The following is a 13,819-nucleotide window of genomic DNA, read 5'->3' as shown; positions in this document are numbered from 1 at the left end:
CAGGGTCTTATATAGCCCATGGCTGACACGAACTCAGCATGTACCTGAAGCCATTTTCAAGCTCCCGAACTTCTCTTTATCCTGCCAGGTCTGGGACCTCAATAATTGACCCAATAATTAAGATTTAATTTATTTAGACAAAATGTAGCTGGCTTCAAACTTACTATGTAGACCAAGTTGGCCTGGAACACAAGGCAATCCTCCTGCCTCACACTTCTGAGTGCTAGAGTTACAATTTATATAGCCTTGAATTTAAACACAATTGCTCAAGGGATGAATGAAAGGGAATGCGTACTGAAAGATAAATGATCTCAAGATGGTCTAGTGGGAGAGGCAAATGGGAGATGCCAATCATTACAACCCGGCCTGACACTTAGTTAAAGAATTCTGCTTTGCAGCAGAAGAGTGTAAGAGTCAGGGAGAGAATCCAATTTGCTCAAGATCAGATGACTTGGTTTTTGATAGAGTGAGTGTGATTTCTGTTTCTGATTCTTTGTTTCTTTCTCTGTTTCTTTCTTAGGGGGCATGGAGATCAGGTCTTGTACATGCAAGGCAAGCGTTCTACTACTAGACTACATCTCCAACACCTCTCTAGACTCTTTCAGGTTTCTTCCCCCACTCCTTATTCATTCATTCATTCATTCATTCATTCATTCATTCATTTTCATTTTCATTTTATTTGATTGGTATGGATGTTTGCCTGCATGTCTGTCTGCACATTGTGCATGCAGTATCTCTGAAGGCCAGAAGAGGGTGTCGGGACTCCTGGAACTGGACTTAGAGGTAGTTGTGGGCAAGCAAGTGGATGCTGGGAATTGAACCAATCTCTGGCAGTATTCTTAAACTACGGAGCCATTTCTCCAGCCCTGCTTTCTTTTAAATATTTATTTCTATTTTTAAACTATGTGCCTGTATCTTTGTGTTCACGAGTGCATTTTCCTAAGGAGACCAGAGGCTTTCGATGACTCTGCAACTGAGGTTACAGGCCATTGTGAGTGACTGATATTTAGCCAGCAACTGGCTTTTGGCCTCTAAGAAGGCAGGAAGCACTCTGAACTGCTGATCCATCTCCAGCCCTCCTTTGGATTTCTTTATGTTAATCTACATTGCTACTATTAAAGGTGTTTTCTGTTGTAGGTTGCCTTTTCTCAAGGCAGTCACATTAAAGGGCTCATCCAGCAGCCGGTTGTGTTAACCTCTCCGATCTTGAGTTTTCTTGTCAGAATCTGGTTATGTTACTCTGCAGGCAGATGTGCGGATTAAGTACCTATTCACTTGTTCCCTTCCTAAACACTCGTCCCCGGTCTATTGTTCAGAGGAACAAGATAATGCAACATCTCCCACGAACATTCGCTGCTTCTACCCTCAAAGCTTCCTGACATGAAATGTCTGGCCCCAGTATGCTGCAGACCTATTCTAAGGTGTCTGAAGTTGCACGGCATTCTGTCATTTGTTTCCTAACTTGACATAAAACAACGTAACGCATCCACTGTGCACCAAAGCTGGCTAGGGATTGGGGCAGTGGCGTACAGGGGCCGTTCACCAACAGGGTTCCGAGAGGTCATCTGTGCACCCCTGCGGGCAGCGCGGCGGGGCCCCTCGCCTGCCTGGCGGGTGTCTCTTTGCGGCTGCTAGGCTTTGGGGGCAGCGCGGGGCTCGGGACTGCCCCAGCGCGAGGCGCTGATTGGCAGAGCGGGCGCCGCCGTCCAGGAAACGGCTCGGGTTTCAGCGGGGGGCGTGACCCGCCCGAGGAGGCTGCGGCGGCGGCGCGGGCGGCAAGGGGAGAGCGCCGGGAGAGGCGAGCGGCGGCGGCGGCAGGCGCGGAACCGGCGCACGGACGATCGAACGCGCGGCCGCCAGAGCTCCGGCGCGGGGGCTGCCTGTGTGTTCCTGGCCCGGCGTGGCGACTGCTCTCCGGGCTGGCGGGGGCCGGGCGTGAGCCCCCGGGCCTCAGCGTTCCTGAGCGCTGCGAGTGTTCACTACTCGCCAGCAAAGTTTGGAGTAGGCAACGCCAAGCTCCAGTCCTTTCTTCTGCTGCTGCCCAGATCCGAGAGCAGCTCCGGTGTCATGTCCTCGCTGTTCTGCGATCCCCGGCGCGCGTGAAGCCTCGGAACCTTGGCGCCGGCTGCTACCCAAGGGATCGTTCTCTTTTTGGAGTTTTCCTCCGAGATCATCGCCTGCTCCATCCCGATCCACTCTGGGCTCCGGCACAGCACCGAGCGCAGAGGAGCGCTGCCATTCAAGGTAATCGTCGTGCCGAACGCCTCTGGGAGCTTCGCCAGCCGGGAAAGTGGGTGCCGTGGGAGGATGCGGGGCGCAGGATCCCCGGGAGGAAGGCGCGGGTAAACCTATTTGGGGGCGCGCCCTGTCAGTCTCTGACTGTATTGGTGATGGAGGAGTGGATGAATGCGGATGGCTGGTTTTGGGGGGAGTTCTTTCAGCACCTCCATCCCAATGCTGACATCTGCCTTTGCCGCTGGCACCCCTTTCCTGTCAGACTCCGGCGGGCACAGTCCTGCCTACTGGGCGCGTTCCTTTGAGCTCAGAGCCGGCGCGCCGTGGGGCCGCCTGCCAGTGGCACAGCCCATAAGCGGTGGTTCGGGAAGGGCATCTTTGGAGTGCCTGGTCCTTGGATTCTGGAAGCTCCAGCCTGGTACTACACAAACCCTTATGAGAGATCCTTTCTTGGGAAGAAACTGCTGGAGTGTGGTCAGGCAACATCCCCAAAGGGATGGAGATGCCGGGACGACACCTTTAGGGAGGCAGTGGCTCTGGTCCGGGATTCCCGTGCTGGCCATCCCTCACCAGCCACAGCGGTTGGCGCAGGAGGGATCGCTGCGCGCCTGGGACTAGGGGGCGAACTGGACCGACTTTTCCTAGTTCGCCTAGCTGCTCCGACCGCAGCCGCGCCGAGATGTTGAAAGCACAGGCGAGTTCTAACTTGCGCGCTCATTCTTTCAGCGCCGGGGAATCGGTCGAGGGCCCTGCGTGGCGCTGGCTTCCACCCTCGCGGCCAGGGGGCTGGCGCGGGAGGCCAGCTTCGGCTCCGCGCCCCTGCAAACTTCCCAAGACCTCCTTCTCCCCCCACCCCCCACCCCCCAGTTCAATAAAATCTACCCTTAAAGGCAGACTTGCTTTCAAACCCACGGCACCCATTATGTGTTTGGTGTGAAACGCTATCAACATTTAAAACTCTATTGTCCCAAGCGTCCCAAATCCCTGTAAATCTTCCACCAGCCTGGACTCATTTTCATCTGAAAAGCCTGTTTAGTTTGAATAGAAAAGCAATCAGGCGCCCCTCTCGCTCTCGTTGGAATGTCAATTAAAATGCAGATTTCTTAGAGCTCTTTAGCGCCCCAAGAAGTGGGACAAAACAGGATATTTCAGGCTGACAAATGAAAGAAATGCTACAATGAAGTGGGGTGGCGATGTGCACCCCAAACTGCTCGGAGTACCCACTAAAAGAGTAGGGCAGGGATTATGGTCTTATTTACGACAGCTTATATTTTGGGGGTTTCGTTGTGTTTAGGGCTCCCCCTTGGCCCCCTTACCCGCCCCCCCCATGAGCCCATGACAGCTCCCTTCCCTATCCAGCCCCGAGGAGAAGTAAGGGAGCCTTGAACCAGGGTAGGGGGGCTACATTTAGTATTAACCTGGGAGTATTAACTTCTCCCAGGAGAAATCCACTTGAGAACAAAATGCCAATTGCTCTGTCCGCTGAGGTATCCTGGAACTACCCTTTAAGGTAGCAGCACCCCTCGCACCGCCCCCCCCCCCCAGGGCTTGCCTTAAATTAACCTGCCTTCTTGCAGGACAGGGAAGAGCGTGTAAACGTGTACACCACTGCGCAAGCTCACCAGCAGGGCCCTTTCGGCCGGTCACTTTGCCTGTCTTTGGAGGCAGACTTGTGTGGAGATGACCCCAAGGGGCGGGTGGCTGTGAAGAGCCATCCGTCAGAGTGAGGGTGAGGACTCCTCCCTCGTAGGCTGAGAAGAGAGTATCCTTTCAGGGGGAAAAATAAACACGCTGGGGCTTTCTCTGGGGTTCAGCCTCCAGGAAGGATTATGGTATTGAAGGCAGGAAGCTGGGATTGTGGCCGCCAGCAGCATGCTGGGCCTGTGTTCCCAACACGGAGCCTTGGGACCTAATTATCCTGCCTAGGAGGTCGCTCAGCACTTTTGTCCAGTCCGGTGAGGAGCTGTGCAGACCTGCTGCCTTCACTTCTCGCCTTACAGAGGTTTGAGGAGGGGGCTCCTGTGGGGACTGGGACTTCGAAGAACCAAGGTTCAAGTTGAGTCAGCCTGGGGCACTGGCCATCTTCCTCATTCAGCTGGAGCTGAGGTACTCCTGGGTAGTGGCTGGTAGGGACGGTGGGCCCAGCACTCTGCTGCAAGACCTACTGGGACCTGAGATTGCAAAGTTGCTGGAGAGGGGAGTTTACCTGCATTCTGAAAGTTCTTAGGAAGTCAGTGAGAATGTGTGTGCACTCTCCTTTGACAGGTATGTAGAAATAGACAAGGAATTATCTTTTGGGACTGACTCTTGGCTTTAAGAAGAAAGAAGACTTGGGGAACAAAAATCCTTCCAGCCAACTAAAAACACTGGGCACCTAACTGCTCATATACCCCTGGCTTTTGTTGTTAGCTATACCATTTTACCTGTGCTTAAAAAAACCAACCAAACAGCAGCTTCCAATTCCCCCCTGGAGATGGTGTGTCCTCTCTGCCTTAGTCTCAGTGAAGGCTGAAAGGAACAGATTTTAGGACGGAGGTTCTGGCAGTGTCGAAATCCTGTGTCATAATTAAAAGCATCCAAAGTGCGCCGGATTAGAATTCTTTTTCTCTTTCTCTCTTTTTCATTAAAACGCTCACCCATCCCCAGTCTCATAAAATGGGCATCCCAGGATCCCATGGTTTTGTGCGATCCTTTCCTGCCATTGGTTTCAGCAGATTCTCTAAAGCTCGTGCATTCTGACTCAAAGCTTAGTCACTGAAGACACTGAACAAACATAAAGTTATTTGTACTGTGGTAAGCTTTCTTGGGAAATTCTCTGCTTTGGATCTCGTAGGTTGAGTGCCCCTTGTAACTGATACTTGGGAGGTTTAGCCAATAGGTTAGTGTATTGAAAGTTCCCAGGCCAATCGCATACCAGGGCAGCTTGTACGTATCATCACCATTACTAATAAAATCTTGAATTATTCATCAAGGGTTGTATCTGCTCTGTATCTTTATCCCTTTGACGTTGGTTGAAGATATTTAGTTAGTATGCCTGTACACTGCCTTGTAGTCAGTGGAAGGGAATTCAGGCGTTGAATCCCCCGGTTGGATTAAACTCACTCTTTGTAAGTGGCTGTTTGGTGGAAGATTGAAATACATGCCTGCATTCGAAAATGAATTCTGACAAGTGTAAACTGGTGGGAATTTTTTTTGAAGCCTTCCTGAGATTCTTTGATTCTGTTGGTCTCCTTTCTTTCTGAGAACCGTTCTGAAGCGAGGACGTGCCGCTCAGCTCAGCTGAAATGTGGTTCTGGGGCAGACCCTTCCTCCAGTCAACGTCTTAAAGGCCAGCTGGAATAAGAGAAGTTAATGAGGCTGGCCATGCCAAGCCCAGCATTTTAAACTCAGGTTTTTCTGCAGTTGCCCTTGAAAGGAAGGAAGGTCAGGTTGCTTCAGCAACCTTGCAGCTTTGATAGTGGACGGAAGGGCACGCTACAGAGCTGGGTGGCTGGGTCCTACAGTGATGGTTTACCTTGTGTCTCTTAAAAGTAAGCTTAAAAAAAAAAGATTAGCCTACTGCAGCTTGTGGACTAGCCTGGAAACACCTGGGACGCTGAGGTGAGGATGGAAGGCTTTTCCGATAATGAGAAAGAATGTGTTTGTGAATGTATTGAGAGGCTGAGAAATGGTTTTATCCCATCTGGGTTTAAGCAAGTTGGCACGGGGGAAAAACTGAATCTGGCTGAATCTCTCTCTTTCAGTGGCAGCCACAGCAGCAGCAGCAGCAGCAGCAGTGGGAGCAGGAACAGCAGTAACAACAGCAACAGCAGCACAGACGCCGCAGAGCCTTGGCTCCTGAGCCCCCTGTGGGCTGAAGGCATTGCAGATAGCCCATGGTCTCAGAAGAAGTGTGCAGATGGGATTACCGTCCACGTGGAGATATGGAAGAGGACCAGGGATTGGCACTGTGACCATGGTCAGCTGGGGGCGCTTCATCTGCCTGGTCTTGGTCACCATGGCAACCTTGTCCCTGGCCCGGCCCTCCTTCAGTTTAGTTGAGGACACCACTTTAGAACCAGAAGGTAAGTTCATGCGTGCCATTTTAAGGGTACCAAGTCGTTTGGGGGAATGTGTCTGGGGGAAGTGGTCTTTAAATGGGAGGCCTGTTTCAGCCGGCTGCCATATGAGGGTAGTCTCTCTCTGCATCTTCCACATCGGAGCTTAGAAGGGAGGGTCTTGTCTCCCAGGCATGAGTGGAGTGGTTTGGTTTGCTCTGTTCTTTGTGCTTGGGTGAGGGAGGCAGTGGCAGTTCTTGTTTAGCCAGTGCCTTACAGCACTCTGGAGGGGACGTACCTTGGCAGGGTGACTGTGGCCTTCTGCAGTTGCTCTCTAGATTGAGGGAAAAGCCTTGAATCACACTATCTTTTGGCTAAAGGAAATAGGCAGCCTCTGAAAGCTGACTTTTTTTTTTTCCACATTGTTTAAGAGAAAAGAAGGTTCTGAAGTTGAGCATGGAGAGCCGTGCCATGCTGGATCGGTTTTTAAGCTGGTGTAAGCTCTTTGTGCTTACGCCCGGCATCACAGAGGGGGCAGGTTTCATGTTGGGAAGATTGGAAAGTGAATTTGCCAAGTCTTCCCCCATCTGAGGAAATGCCAGATTTCACTAGTGTGTTTGGCTTTGCACACTTGGTTGCAAATGTGAGAAGCTAGTTGTGCGGAGGACGTGGCTGAAATCCGGAGCTGGGCAAAATGCTGGTCCTTCTCCCAGGTCCTTCAGAGACGTGGTCTGTGGCCAAGCCTCTCTCCTTGGTGCCGCACGGGAATCTGTCATCAGGAGGGAATATTGGTAGGCGAGTTATTTTTTGAGTGGTAATCCGAGCGTGACACTGCAGATCGCAGCACTCATCGCCACTTAATGAACGTGTTTGCTGAGGGCCCACCTGGTGCCGGCTGGCTTTGGAGTCCGTCACGGTCCTGAGTGCTGGCAGGTCAGTTGAGTTGCTGTGGTTATGCACACTGAATCAGGGTCCTGATTCATCCAGATCATCCTGAGGGGGATTGTAGGGGTGACAGGACCCCTCCCCTCAAGGATGACTTCAAGGAGGGCTATGTACCTATCTGAGAGGAGGGCTTGAGAAATGGGTCCCCAGTAAGATCCACCCAGACAGACACTCTCGCTGGCTATGTGTGTATGAGAATGGGGGATGTCAGGCCACACAGATGCCTGGAAATGTTATAAATTACCAGGTATCTTTGGAAAGGAAATGTGGTAGGAGTTTTGTGCATGAGTTGTGTTCAGCATACAGCCTCACATCCTTTTCTGGAACCACCTCTTTGTGACTTAGCCTGTGACGTCAGGGAGAGTGTAATCTGCAACAGTGACATGTTTTCAAAGGGGGAAAGGATTGGGTTTCTGAAAGTCTGGTCTGCACTTCTTTAATTTTGTTAATAATTAAAATGGATGTCCCCCTAATTGCCAGTTGTCCCTGGAGTGTGTGGCTCAGCACTAACTAAGGAAGCTGAGCTAGGATTTCCTACAGCATGGGCTTCAGAAACAGCCCCGGTTAGGAAAGAATTGTCATTTTTCATTTGGACTCTCGGGGCAGTGTTGCTGTGAGTTGATTTCAGTTGCAGAGTATAAAATGGTCCTGGAGGGTTTCCTGGACTGCATCTAATTACCTAAGAAAGGTTACAAGATGTTTGTACTCGCAAGGAGGAGACAGGTGGGGGAGAGGAAGGACAGTGAGCTGGAGTCCCCCAAATGGCTCTTTGTGTAAGAACTGATATCCAACAATGCTCACATTGTTGAAAGCAGATCCCACCACCTGGGACCTGTAGGTACATGTAAGGTTAGGGAGGAAGGCTGAGAAGTCCCAGAAGTTGTAGGTCACACTTTGCCAATGCCCCTGGGTACACTTTGCTAGGTTCAGAATTTGCATGAGGTTCGAATCACATACAGAGTTGGGAGATGCTAAGAAAAAGAAAAGAAAAAGAAAAAAAGAAAAAAGGAAAATGTCTCAAGGTGTGGAGTTTCACCAGAGCAGGCTTGGGAAATGCAGAGAAACCCCAGAGCCTTGATTGGTGGGATCTCTTTATCAATAGTCACTGAACAGTACCATCCCCAGATGCCTTCTGAGGACCATCTCAAGAGATTTCGTTTTCACCAGTGACCTGGACAGAAAGCAGAAAGCACAGCTCCTGGCATTGATGGTGGCCTTGGCCATCACCATCCCCAGCAAGCTGGGGACAAGGGGGTGCCAGTTCTCAGTGCAGCAAACACGGTACCCTGAGATGAATGTTGCTTTTGGATGGAGGAGGTAGCGATGCTGGATTTCGGCAGGGTCTGTGCTCACTCTCCTTGTCTGTTAGACCAGCATTGCCACTGATATCCAGGCCATCAAGCTAGAGGCTAGGCTCCATGCTAGGCTCTGGTGTCTAATGTGTGCATATGTTAGCACATTAGACACCATATTTGATGCAACCAGGACTTCAGCTAACACTGAGTTCAGCTTCTGTCTCCTGAAGCTTTACCATGGAAGACATTGCTAATTTAGAAGCTCAGTTTAGATAATGTCTATTGGGCCGGACAAATATGTAATCAGGAAGTTCCTAGAAAGAGCCTGTGCCTCACTACTAAGGAGCCCTTTTGACCCTCTAGGGAGATGTTATGTTCAGTCATGTAGTTCTGTGCAGTGTATGTAGCCATGCAATGTATGTCCTCACCCCTCATCCTATCCTGTCTGTGTGTCTCTGGATACTTTCTCAAGTGGCAGCAGCAGGATTGGGTCAAGTCGGTTGACCTAAGAAGACAGTCATCTCTGTAAGATTTTACTCGGTATGGTATTTCAGAATAGAAATGATTGTATCCAGCTGGTCATCCCTGTGACAAAGGACAACAGTATCAACAGTTGGGGATTGCGGAGGGGTGGTCCTGATTCTCCGTACTGTTCTGTTGATTCATATTCTGAATGTTCCCAGTGTAGTCAAGCTTGATTACTGCCAGTCGCGGCTCTTACTTTCAGATTCCCCCTGACATTGTCACCTGCTCTGGTTAATTAAGTCATTGTTGACATTAAGGGAATCTGTTTACCCCAGCCCAGTAGGAGCTAAAATAAAAGGGCTTTCCCCAACCCAAACCCTTAATTACTTTCCCACCCTCTGCTAAGTGCAAAGGGACGGCCTGGGGGTGGGAGTGAGGGAGTAATTTACATGCCTTAAAAAACACCCACTATTTCTTAGGCAGTCTTCTGGGTTGATGCTGTTCTGGATTGAAGTGAGCCTTTATAAAGTTCACCAGCGAAACCTCGTGAGTGTGAGGTCTACGTGGAGACCTGCTGAAGGGTCCCCCCGCCCCCCCTCCCCACACACAGGGTAGTTCAAGTCCTTGGTTAGAGAGTATCCTACATGCTGTGGTCTCAGCCCCCCACATTTAATTGCCAGTTAGAAGAAGAGAAAAGAAATATCTGCGTGGTGCAACTGGATGATCTAACATGGAGTCTTGTGTTTCCTATTATCTGCCTTTTTCGTTCCTCAGGGTGAGTGTGAATATTTCAGAGCCGACTGTAACTTGATAGTTTCGCTGAGGAACAAGGGCTTATTCTTGGTCAATTAAACCAAATGCAGGCGCATGCTGTTAAACACACAATGAAGTACACATTCTTTATTAGAATATAGTGTATTTCACAATTCATGGGCAAAGAACTGTGTTTAATATTACTTCTAGAGCAAAAATCTGGCCAGCCCAGAAAATTGGCATTTATATAATTCTTTCTTGCTGGCTTCCACTGATCTGAATAGAGCACGTTTGTGTGTGTGTGTGTGTGTGTGTGTGTGTCGGCCTGTCTGTCTATGCTGCCTGTTTATTTCAATCAGTTAAAAGACTAAATCACTTACTTAAAAAAAAATAGCCACCCCTTCTCAGCTAGCCTCTAAAGACCTTATGCTGTTTTTTAAGCCTTATTTTAAAATTATTTTAAATTAGGGTCTGTGTAGGCCTGTGCACATGAGTGCAGGTCCCCCTGGAGGCCAGAGGTTTTTGATGCCAGCCTGGGAGTTGGTTCTGGAAGTGAACGTGGATCCTCTGCAAGAGCAATATAGACTTATAAAAACTGAGCCATCTCTTCTGCTACAATACAGTTCAACATTTTTTCTTTTTTCTTTTTCTTTTTCTTTTTTTCTGTTGAGGGTGAGAATTCAAACAACCAAGCATTCCAATATGAGATGTTTCCAATATCTGATTTAATGAATAATCACATAGTTATGAAATAACTGGGGTAGTGTTTAAACAGGAAGGGGATGTTTAATGTTCACATTCTCTGCGGAATTCATGCAGTAGCCCCGTGCGTACTGTAGCCCTGTGCCACACTTATAGACAGTTTGGCTACTTTCAGAGTTAGGGTGGTCATGGAAAGACAAGTAGGTCCCTTTCATCAGGGTCTGTCTTAACTTTTCCATTTCTGGTTGAATCCCTGGGATCGATCTAGCAGGGTGTCTTGTCTTGGTCAGCAGCTAGGAGTTATTTTGGGGGAAGGGATGCTGCAGGCTGTTTTACAGATAATTATGGGTTTCCTGTGCAGAACTGTCCCTGTAGGGGCTGGAGTAAGTGATGATTCTGTGATTACGAGCACTTCCTCCTTTTGCAGAGGACCAGTGTTGGGTCCCCAACACCCACAGGGAAGTGCTCCTGATTGTCTTTCTTTATCTCCAGGTGCTGGGGGCCAGCGCCTCTGACCTACTGTTGCCTGCAGGTGCCCTTCTCATGTGGGCTGCCCTTGCCCTTACTGTCTTTGTGGCTTCGTAGAGAATGATGGGGAAAAAAAAATCCAAGATGGTAGTCCCACTGGTGACTAAAGGTGTTTAGTAGTAGCTTTTTCTTAAAATACAGTTGGTGAGCAAGGCAGTGGTGCACACCTTTAATCCCAACACTAGGGAGGCAGAAGCAGGTGGCTCTTTGAGATTGAGGCTAGCCTGGTCTACAGAGTGAGTGCCAGGGCTACACACACACACACACACACACACACACACACAAAACAAAAACAAAACAAACCTGTTTCAGAAAACAAAACAAAAAAGAACCAAACCAACACACACACACACACACACACACACACACACACACACACACACACAAAAGCTTGAAGTTGTAGTTTTACGAAAGTGTATTTAACCGTCAGGACTAACTCTGATCTTTCTTTTGGACTGGTAGCTGATGGTTTGGTTTTTTTAGGTGGGCATCTCCCACAGACTGACTTGGGATTTGCCTTGTAGCCCAGGTTGGACTAGAACTTTCAATCCCCCTACCTTAACTTCCACTCCTAATTGTCCGTCATCCTTGAAAAGCATGTGCCTTGATTTTCTGTAATTTTGAAAAACTTGGCCTCGGATTTTATGGTTTACTTATCTTTATGTGTACATGTGTTTATGCATGTATGTATGTATGTATACCCTGTATATGTCTAGTGCTTGCAGAGACCAGAAGAGGACTTGCAGTCCCCTGGAAATAGAGTTATCTACGTGGTTTTGAGCTAGCACCCAGTGGTCTTCACTTCCCCCCGTGTGGCTCTCCAGTCCTTTGATTAAATGTGGAATGTGCTGCTTGCTAGCTTGAAGCCACCATAGGCAGTGACGGGCTTTGTGGACTTTCTACACTCAGAATAAATGAAAGTCCACTTGCTTGCTATTGGCTGGGTCAAGTCAGGGAGCTAAACTGTCACATACCTCCTCTTTAACTTCTTGTCCAACTAAAGAATCATGAATCCCAAGCCGTTTCTGGACAGAGAGAATTCCAGGTTATGGTGAGCATGTTTTATGAGGATGTTAAAAATAGCTCCTAAGGAGGATGCTGACAGATTCAGGAAGGAGAACCCGGCCTCATGTTTATTTGGGTGTTATTTATGTAGCATGTTCCTGAGACATCTCAATCCTGAGCACTAAGGAAATCAACGCATTGTTTCCTAACCCTGGAACTTGTTTTTCACTTCTTATACAAATACTGGTTCCCCCCCCCACCCCCCATGTGTGGCCAAGTGTTTTAAAGGTATCTAACACCAAAAATGGCCAATTTGGTGTGCTGTTATAGATTGAAAGGAGATCTTTGAGACTAGAGATCTCTGTCAAGTTTATTCTCTTTGGAAACCCTTCAAGTTCACATTGAGAGCTGACAGTTGGCTAGCCCTAGAGTCATGTGGCTTGCTTCAAGCTGCCTCTCCCCTGTTCCACCCTAACCCTTTAGATTTCCACTAAGACTGTTGCTTAGCTGATTGTAGCAGGTACCTTGCTGAATAGGTAGCCAGTATGGATATATGTTTCAGATTTAAAACCACTCAGGTCTTTAAAGACTAAGGAATCTGATCCGACATTTGACGTAAAATTTTACGTAGAAACTAGTAAAGTTGTTTTGAATAGTATGTGTTGTGCTTTCTGGAGGTACAATCTCATAGGAAATCGCCCTTGGGAGCTGAGTTTGAATGTGCCTACTATCTACTTGACCTTAGTCAAGTGAGATAACCTGGTTGAAATTCCAAGATAATATCTGTCTAAATTGTACAGATTGAATACAAACTGGACTGTAGTTCCTGGCTCAGTGTAAGTGCAGGGTAAATGCTGATTTCCTCCCACCCACACCTTTGTCAAAGTAAATAAAACCCACATCTCAAAGACCTAATATGATGCTTGCCTTGTTATCTATAATGATAAATGTCAGATTTTCAGACCTTGGGCCTTCCTTTATCCAAGCCTCTTGGGTGTTTAGACATGTGACCCTTTATCTGCTTACAGTCTAGGTGTTCAAGGTTGCATTTTTTTTCCCTTTCTTTTTTTTTAAGGAAGTCAACTGTAGCCACACAGCACATAGTGAGAATATGTCATGGTCATGGGTATATTTTGGCAGGAGAGTCCTCCGTTTGAGGTTTTCAAAGGATCGATGTAGGCCAGTGAAGGGTGGTGGAGAGGTTGGTGTGAGCTTGGTTGGGTGTGTTGGGTGTGAGCTTGGTTGGGTGTGTTGTAGTGTGCTGTGCCCTGCCCAAGCCCGTGAAGAACCCACCTACCATTGCAGGTGTCCCTTGCCTTTTGCCATCTTCTCCTGTAATGCCACCATCCATTTGCCTGCCAGGGGAGCTAGGTGCTGGGCTTCTGGTGGGCTGTATGGCAGGGAGTTCACAGAACTGTGCTGGGGTCCAGACTAGTGGAAGAGCTGGTCATTCATGTGCATGGTTCCTCTAAGAGCCTTGTGATGGCAGAGGCTCAGGGTGAGATCGTGTCCTTCAACACAGCCCTTGGGCTAATGATCGTTTCCACGAGGACGCCTGAGCTCTTGCTTTTTGCTCCGTGCCTTGTGATAAGATGCTGAAGGTGCGGAGGCTGAAGGTGCCAGGCCTTTAGTAAGTGCCTGTAAGTGACTCCCGTGTGCTAGGAATGCTGATAAATTGCCCCTTCCCAACAAACAGGCAGATCCCGGGATGCCATTTCATGAATAAAATTTTTGCAATTCTTAGAGATGCTGTGGTTTCCAGACAACTTCACAGTGACCACACACCCACCCTTTAGGTGAACTTATTGGTGGAAGATGGATTTCGCAGCTCATTTCTCCTTCCTCAGCAAGAGG

The 13,819-nt window shown here is 48.7% G+C and overlaps 1 protein-coding gene across 13 annotated transcripts in view; it reads left to right on the top strand.

The window, feature by feature from the left end:
- Positions 1-1,249: 1,249 nt before the first annotated feature.
- Positions 1,250-13,819, top strand: part of Fgfr2 (fibroblast growth factor receptor 2) — a 105,039-nt gene continuing 92,469 nt past the window's right edge. For 12 of the 13 annotated variants that reach the window (XM_021169077.2, XM_021169079.2, XM_021169076.2 and 9 more), the window contains exons 1-2: positions 1,800-2,244; positions 5,979-6,299. In XM_021169077.2, the coding sequence (XP_021024736.1) occupies positions 6,134-6,299 (166 nt within the window). In that variant the 5' untranslated portion in view covers positions 1,800-2,244; positions 5,979-6,133. Of the gene's footprint in view, positions 2,245-5,978; positions 6,300-13,819 lie in introns of all 13 variants that reach the window. The other variant, XM_021169080.2, reaches the window with a different exon arrangement.

Source organism: Mus caroli, chromosome 7 (genome assembly GCF_900094665.2).
Source record: "Mus caroli chromosome 7, CAROLI_EIJ_v1.1, whole genome shotgun sequence".
In the NCBI taxonomy this organism is placed as follows: Eukaryota; Metazoa; Chordata; class Mammalia; order Rodentia; family Muridae; genus Mus; species Mus caroli.
This window is presented reverse-complemented; position numbering and strand designations above follow the sequence as displayed.